We start from the raw sequence: 9184 nt of genomic DNA, 5'->3' as shown, positions 1-9184 counted from the left end.
ATGTTTGTCATATAGGACAACACCCAGAGTTGTTGCCTTATCTGAAATAGGGGATAATCCCCTAATAGTAAGGGATGTTTTTGTTGTGCCTAATGATTTTATATGTATAGCTGGTTCAAGTTTGGTGTGATTCCTAAACTCAGTTCATAAAATGAATTAATAACATTTAACCCCAACTCGTCAGGAACAGCATCAGCAGCTTGTGAAGAAACTTGAGGCAGCATTTTTCTGCACACACAGTGCAACACCAGACAAACTCCACCTACTACTATCACTCCAAACGTGTCAGGAGCAAATCAGCTTGGGCAAAGACTGGGAGGCATCAGACCCACTGGACTTTACGGTCACTTTTATGTGCGGTTCTCGACGTGGCGTAAAAGTAAAACCCAACCAGTGTCGTGCGTAAAACCTTCTCTGTTGGTGACCATGCGGAGCTTCTCTGAACCGTGCGTTCCAGACGAGGTACCACAAGTCTTTCCGAGAAAAGGAGACGAAATTATCCTGACAGGACCCCCGTTGTTCTCAGCCATCTCTCTCTCCTCCAGAGGGTCAGCAGATCCCAGTTTGAGAGCCAACGCGGACCCCGTGACTCGCACGTCGCCTCCACCGGAGCAATCTGCGACTTTGTGTCCCGTAAATCAAGAGGGAGGGGAAGATGAGCCAAATGTTTCTTTGGAAGCCAGCGACCTTTGGACACAGTTCCACGAACACAGCACTGAAATGGTCATTACAAAATCTGGGAGGTACAGTACATGTCTAATACTTACGCATGGGTGGAGATTGTTTGTGTTTTTAATGGATGAATCTGTTCACTCTGCAGGCGCATGTTTCCACCTCTTAAGATCAGGTGCAACGGGATGGATAAAAAAGCCAAATACATTCTTTTGATGGACATCGTGGCGTCTGACGACTGCAGATATAAGTTTCATAACTCCTGCTGGATGGTGGCGGGCAAGGCAGACCCGGAGATGCCCAAACGCATGTACATCCACCCGGACAGTCCGGCCACGGGTGAGCAGTGGATGTCCAAAGCGGTTAACTTCCACAAACTTAAACTGACCAACAACATATCTGACAAACATGGTTTTGTAAGTTTGGATTTTATCATTGATTCATTATTTTTAGAACCTACAAATATTGATTTTAGGAAACATCACTGTTATTGTTTTACTTTTACATTTTTAGACAATTCTCAACTCAATGCACAAATATCAACCAAGATTTCACATCGTGAAGGCAAATGACATCCTCAAACTGCCTTACAGCACCTTCAGGACATTCGTCTTCTCTGAGACAGAATTTATTGCAGTAACAGCTTATCAGAACGATAAGGTGAGAGATTGATGCGGACTGTTTGTCTTAAAAATGCCTCATGATTTACTCTTGTTGTACTACTTCCATTGTTCCAACCTTTCCAGATCACACAGCTGAAAATAGACAACAATCCTTTCGCGAAGGGATTCAGGGACACGGGCAACGGCAGAAGAGAAAAGAGGCAAGTTCATTACAAAATAAGTGAGACAAAACCAGGTAGACCAAGAGTTTTCCCTAATCATGCAGAATGTTAGATACTTCAATCATCCCAACTGGAAATCCACAGTGTAAGTTGTTATACGTTAGTTTAAGTTGGGTCGTTTATTACTGTATTGTTTAGTTAATATCAGACAGCTCCTTATAAATTCATCATATGCAGAGGTGGCAGAAATACACAATCTCAAGTACTCTGCCTACAGCAGGAGGTTGTGTACCTGAGACTTGCAAAGCTGATTCTCTGATCAGGGTTTGTTGACTGTTCCTCAAGGACTGTGCTTTTGAACTTGTGGCTCTTATATTCTGGTATTCTCTCCTGATTATCTTGGATCTGTGAACCCTATCCACATGTTTAAAAGCTAAATTGTCCGTAGGTGTGAATGTGAGTGTGAATGGTTGTCTGTCTGTGTATGTCTCTCTGTGTTGGCGCAGTGATAGACTGGAGACCTGTCCAGGGTGGACCTGGATAAGAGGTTAAGATGAATGGATGAAATCATGGATAATTTAATTTGTTATGTTTGACAAAAAAATTACAAAACTACACATCTCTAGAAAATATTCTAAATTAACAAAGAACATAAAATAAAAAATGAGTGATTGCATGTGGTGAAACAAAGTACAGTAAAGTACAGTAAATAACACAAAATGTGTCTTCATCTACTGAAAGTTGCTTCGTTAAATTAAGAATCAACCAAAGCTGTCAAATAAATCGAGCAGTGTTCAAAAGTTTCAAATGAAATAGTGACGTATGATGCTATGATGTCAGGTGGCCATTTTCGGGAAATGTTTAGTTTGAGGCTCATGATTAAAAGCAGAGGTGGTAAATAAATAAGTACATTACTTAGGTATTCTACTCAAGTATTTTAGATATTTGTACAGTAGAGTACTTCTTTTCATGCTTCTTTTATTTTTATTCCAATACCATTTAAAGGGAAATATCGTACTTTATATTCCACTACATTAACCACATTCACCTCAATATATTACTGTGAATTTCCTGTTAGGATGAGAGTATCTATCTATCTAGCTCACGGCTTTTGTTACTTAAATTACCATATCATCAATGCTAATGTATTATTGTGGATTAATCCTCTTTACATTTACTAGCTGCTGCTTTGGCGCATGTTAGTCCAAGAAATCTGGACATCACCTGTAAAGTTATGGCATCAACCTTACGGTATAGTGTTTAAAATCATGGATGAAGTACTAAACAGACCTGTCTGTCTGTGCCAAGGGTCCAGTTTTCCAATCAGAGTTTCCTAAAGGCCATTTAAAATGAAGACATCTTCCGAAAGGGGCAAATTGCCACATTATTGAGGCTTTAACACCAGGGGTTGAATTTCAGGCTCAGAAAAATGACAAGACATTTAATCAACCAATCGATAGTTTCCTTTTTCTTGTAATGTATCAGGAAACTACACAATTCATCAGAAAAGTCTAAAGTGATGCGGATGACTAACAAGAAATCTCAACCTGGAAAAGATTTATTCCTACAATATTCAGATAAATCCAAGTCATCAGGTACAGAAACATTGTTTTTCACTAAATCTACTTCAACAAGATTCTAGTACAAATATATGCCGACAGCTAACTCATTTGTCGTTTTTTTCAAGATGCCCATGAAAGTGACAGCGACAAAGATGTTGAGGTTGATGCTGGGGAAGAGGAACAAAAACCCCCAAAAGACATAAAACCTGACCCTGAGGTTTCAGTTACAGAGAGGACAGTACCAAGTCCAGCTGAGAAGCTGAGAGACATGGACCCCAGGTGGGATAACGACATTAAAAGGACAACTGATGGTTGCTGCGAGTCACCAGAGTCCGAGAGGGAACCATGGTGCAAATTACACTGCAGTTTTGGTTCTCCAGCAGAATTCAGCAGAAATCTGTGGGATTTGAGTCTTTTCTCTTCTGCTCGGGTGAACGCCTGGTACAGCTGTGCCACCGCGGACGCATCTCGGCAGAGCCGACAGAGCCTGGCAGCGCCTGTCAGGTTTCCAGGACCTCCAGGATGTCCCTTCAGCATTCAAAGGCACGCACCGGTGCAGGTACACAGAGATGAAACACAACAGCTACTTAAGAATCATAAAGCATTAGGCATTATCACCGAAATGTCTACTTAAAGCATAAACGAATTCTTAATTATTTAAGAGTATTATCTTTTATTCGATTAATTATTATTTATTACAGTATTCTTAGGCCTAAAGCAATAATGTGTGTGTTTGCTGCTGTTTAATATTGTACTTGGTCCAAATGGAGGTAATTCAAACTTATTAATAACTCTTAGATAAAACATCAAGTCCTACTATTTGTTCTCCTTTAACAGTGTAACCGCAGCAAGCATACTTGTCGTAATTGTCGTCATGGTGACAATACAAAACACCTGCTTAAGATTTAGTCTTGGTTTAGTTTGGTTTAATCACCAAAACTAGAGTATTTGTCTTACACATTTTGACTTTACACATTTATTTCCAGTGGTGGAAATACTTCAAGGACTCCTTCAGTGGTTTTGAACTTGCTTCTTTTGGTTTCTAGTTTAGTTAGTACATTTGACTGAATGCCATAAAACATCCCGCTGATTTCCCTATGTTAAAATATCTCTCCTTCTAGGTGAAATACGCCTCCAGATGACATCACTTGGAGGAACCTTCAGTTCAGATTATGTCATCTTATTACTATGAAGTTTGTAATCATGGTCAACATGCTTTTCCAGAGCTCCACCAGATGTCATCCTCTGAACTCCTAATAATAAAAACACTCCTCCAGGTGATGTCATCTAGAGGAGCTGTTCAGCTAGAAGCAGTGAAATATTTTAATATAGGGAAGTCAGAGGGACATTTAAAGCAATAATGTACATTACACACTAAACTAAAGCAAGTTGAAAATTGGTGAAGTTGCCTTTTAAGTCCAGTACTTGTGTTTCAGTTTGAGTTATTCCCTATTGTTGCTTCTCCATACTTTCCCATTTATTCTGACTGTTGGTTTACATTTTAGTTCACTCATTATAAAATGTTATGCAAATGTGTAGGTTTGAATACAGGATAAACCAGGGGAAATCAGTGACACACACTCTATCAAATACTTCTCTGTAGACATGAAGACCTATTAGGAAATGGGTTTATATTTCCAAAAATATATCCAACATTCGTAGCAGGTGCTGTATGTAGCTTGATCAAACATGGCTAATGTTTTATAATTCATGATTATTGAATTTCATTTTGTAAATACAGTTTTCTGGCTGTTCTCCCCATTTGTATTTTTCAGTACACAATAAGAAGGACTTCTGTTAGTATAAAAATAGTGATGTGCTAAACAAACTACCCACTGTGCCCCTTTAAGTTGTATTGACAAATATTTTCACTATAATCTTCTTCATTCCTCTAAAATGTCCAGTTCTTTCTTCATTGCTTCCCATAGTTTAATGCAATCGTACCTACTGTACATTTAAATATGAGTTGGAACCATAGGTTGTATTATTAAGTGTTCAATTATGAATATTAACTGTCACTATAAACTATGACAACATTATAGGGTGTTGCTGTCAGGATTCAAGATTGGCTCTGAGCTGCAACTTTTTTCTTCTTGCAAACAGGACCTGGTGAACTTTACCCACTTTGGAGGCTTTCTGTTTTATCCCTACTCCAGCCTCTCTGCAGCATCAGCTCAGTACATCCCACAAATGCCATCCACAGTGGATATCAGAGCCTACCCAAGTGTCCACAGTGGGAACTACTTCAGCTCTCCACTATTAGCTGTTCCTCCTGTTAGCAGTGGTGGTGGATTGAAATATCTCACCACTGATTCTCCAATTCTTCTCAGCACAGAGCAGAAGAACTCTGCAGATGAAGCTGAGACCGGTTTTAATTAAAAAGGATTAAAATTCTGACTTGAGAAGAGCTATGTTGCTTTCATGTGTCACTGCATGTCTACACACTCCCACCTGCAAACTGGAAAGGAATTTTGTAGGAATGACACCAAACCCTTTTTCAAACATTTTACTCTGGTTAAGTAATACATCTACATATAAATTCAATTTCAATTCAAGTCAACTGTATTTATATAGCACCAATTGACAACAAAGCAATCTGAAAGCACTTTACAGAATAAAGTCAAGACTATAAAGGTGTATGGAGAAAACCCAACAATCCCCCCGAAGCCCTAGGCAACAATGGAGAGGAAAATATCCCTTTAACGGAAGAAACCTCCAGCAGAACCAGGCTCAGGGCTACGTTCACATGACATGCTGATAAATCCAATTTTTGGCCTCAATAGCCTTTTTTTATGGGTTGTGGACAAGCCAAATCAGATTTTTTTTTTTTTCAAATAACATTAGGGCAAATTTTGCATGTGGTCCTAGATTTCCCTCATATCTGATCTCTATCATGTGACTGCTGCCAGAACGTGCGGATCAGAATTAATGTGTTTCAGTCCGGTAAACTTAACGAAAGCAACAACAGAGATGGAGATAAATGAAGAAAGGAGAAAGTTTCAGATTTGTTTGACATTTATGGAGAAGCTTTTGTTCAAGCGATCTGAGCAAATTATTCAAACCTTGAGGTTTATTATTTTGGCTTTACATTTACTTAAGCTGAGTCCACTTGAGAAAAATGTATTTCACATACTTTAGAAAGAGACCGAACTGTGAATATGATGTCCCACAGTTCTGTGGGACACTGCATTAAGAGAAGGGTGAATATAGACTAATACAGGGAAGTTCTTCCAGTATGGCCATGACCTGAGGCAAACACCCAAGACAATGCTAGAGGGACATTTGGACAAGTCTCTGATTGTTTGATTTGTAAGCCATTCATGACTTTTTGAAAAATGCAAGTACAATGGGTAGTGGTACCTGTATATGTCCACAGGTGCTCCAAGTGTTATTCCTAACAATGTTTACAATATTTAAAAAGACAACAACCTTTATAGTGATGTTTTTTAAAATATTATTGCACACTGGGCCCTAGAAACTGGGGAAGAAAATAAATCAAGAATTAAGTCCCAATTATAAGTCCTAAGTATTGCACATGCAAAGCAATACAGCAGGGCAGTGAATGTCCAACTGGAGCCTTTCTTAGTATCTTTCTTAGTATCTGGAGGAAAACCGTGGGTTTTGGTCCAGTCGTAGTTCACAGACTAAAAATGATTTATCAGGAAGAATGGGATAAACTGTCTGAATCCATGTGAGAGAAGTGTGTGGAGACTTACCCAGAAATATTCTTACATCCAAAAGGGCTTCTACAAAGTGCTGAGTGAATATTTATGTCAATGACAGATTTTAGTTTGATTTCAATATTTTAAGGATGTGAATGTTTTATAAGACATCTGTATAAATGGGCCTGAGTGAAATAAATAATAAGTAAGAGAATCAGTTAACATTTCATCAAGCTTTTCCAAAAAACAATTCTCTTCAAATGCATTGGATTATTTACAGATTGTGCAGATGCATGCATACATACAGTATGATATTGAGAATGTCTTTTTTTCTTTTCTCAAAGATCAGAAGACTTAGAAACCAATAAATAATCTTCTGCATATGTACATAAAATCCAAATCAACATTGAAGTTAACTAACAAAATCTTTCAGATATATTTATCTACAGTTTTTACAATCAAACGTCAGCTACATCAGAAATGTGTTTAGCGCAGAACAAACTCTCAAAAATTCTTATATTTTAATTATTCTTATATTTATAATTCTTTGTTATTGGGGTTTCACGCACTTTATGTTTTTTTGTGTTTTTCTTTTTTAGTTAGTTTATAAGATATGTGAAGTACTTTCTGAAATTTTAGGAGGCAACCGAATCTTAAACTTATACTTCTCATCCCACTTTTAACTTCAAAAAATCTGAATTTGCTGCAGTTAAATTTTAGAACTGTGAATTCTAAGCAACATTTCCTTAGTTTTTTATTTATTTTACTCTTCTTCTTCTTTTCCTTTTGGCTGTTCCCTTTTAGGGGTCGCCACAGCGAATCATGTGCCTCCATCTAACTCTGTCCTCTGCATCCTCTTCTCTGACACCAACTAACTTCATGTCCTCTCTCACTAAATCCATAAATGTCTTCTTTGGTCTTCCTCCACCTGTCCCAACCTGCTGCACTGAGTGAGCAGTCACGGACCTCTATCAGATTACAACGTTGGCATAAGATGTTGTCCACCTGAGTGCTTCTACCTCCGCTCTTATCTCCATCCTCCTTGCAAAGTCTACCACCATGTGTCCTTCTGTGTTCCTGTCCTGAAGACCAAACCTGCCCATCACACTCTCATCACCTCTGTTCCCTTCACGTCCATTGAAATCTGCACCAATCACCACTCTCTCACCTCTGGGGCTGCTCTGCATCACTTCATCTAACTCACTCCAGAATTTCTCCTTCTCTTCTAACTCACATCCTACCTGTGGAGCATAACCACTAACAAGATTGAACATCACGCCTTCAATTTCCAGCTTCAGACTCATCAACCTGTCTGGTACTGTTTTCACCTCTAGAACATTCCTCACAAACTCCTCTTTCAGTATAACTCCTACTCCATTTCTCTTCCTATCTGACCCATGGCAAAAAAACTTGAACCCTGCTCCTAAGCTTCTAGCCTTGCTACCTTTCCACCTGGTCTCCTGGACACACAGTATATCCACCTTCCTTCTCTGCATCATGTCAATCAACTCTCTAGCCTTCCCTGTCATAGTACCAACATTCAAAGTCCCTACTGTCAGTCCTACATTCTTAGCAGTCCTACATTCTTAGCTTTCCTCTTCTCTCTCTGCCTACGAACACACCTTCCTCCTCTCCTTCTTCAACCAACAGTAGTCCAATTTACACAGGTACCCTGTAGGTCAACAGCACCGGTGGCGGTCGTTGTTAACCCGGGCCCCGACCGATCCGGTATGGGAGTCATTTTCTGTGTGAAATTCATGATTCACATTATTAAATTGCATGTGTTTTGTGTCGGACGCCCTTCCTGACACAACCCTCTGCATTTATCCAGACTTGGGACAGGCACAAGAAGACACTGGCTTGTGTCCCCTGCGGTTGCAGTTTTTAATTAATTTTAATATACGTATAATAATACCCATAATAATGCAATAAAACATAAGAGTCGAAATAATGAAATACTTTTTTGTGCATGGAATTAGGGTCGGCCCACCACTATCAGATGATAATTTAATGGCATGTAAATACGACTGACATTGTATATTCTGTTTCAATTAATAGAGGGTTTAAATGTTTATGTATTTCTCAACTAAAAACAGTTTAATGAATTAGGTTAAAATTAAGTTAAATTTTGTTTCACAAGGATAAATTTGTGAAATACACTCATGTTAAATAAATAATGAAGAACCACAAAAGTGTTTTTAAAAGTCCTTTTAAGGGGCTGCCCCATGGCTTGGGGTCCAGAAACACCCTGACTTGATGCATTAAGGTCCAGTTTCTGATACTTATTTTGATATTGTTCATTTACTCCTCTACCATCATTTGCTAAGCATAGTTATAGGTACAGAATCTGATAATAATAAGTAACTAATAAGTAATATAAAATAGAGACGTTAAAGCAGTTTATTAGATTCAGATTGATCATAAAAACAATAAAAGCAATTTGTCAGGTCAAAATAAGCTCCATCATTAACAACCAGCAGTAAACCAATACCAATGAACATATT

The 9184-nt window shown here is 38.6% G+C and overlaps 1 protein-coding gene across 1 annotated transcript; it reads left to right on the top strand.

Annotated features, from left to right (window-relative positions):
• The first annotated feature begins 337 nt into the window (after nt 1–337).
• On the top strand, nt 338–6858 carry tbx3b (T-box transcription factor 3b). The gene is made up of 7 exons (XM_067522606.1): nt 338–743; nt 821–1088; nt 1186–1332; nt 1419–1495; nt 2942–3051; nt 3144–3577; nt 5122–6858. The coding sequence occupies exons 1-7, from the start codon at nt 427–429 to the stop codon at nt 5395–5397; spliced, it is 1629 nt and encodes a 542-aa protein (XP_067378707.1). The 5' UTR covers nt 338–426; the 3' UTR covers nt 5398–6858.
• The last annotated feature ends 2326 nt before the right edge of the window (nt 6859–9184 follow it).

Source organism: Channa argus, chromosome 11, assembly GCF_033026475.1.
Source record: "Channa argus isolate prfri chromosome 11, Channa argus male v1.0, whole genome shotgun sequence".
Lineage (NCBI taxonomy): Eukaryota > Metazoa > Chordata > Actinopteri > Anabantiformes > Channidae > Channa > Channa argus.
This window is presented reverse-complemented; position numbering and strand designations above follow the sequence as displayed.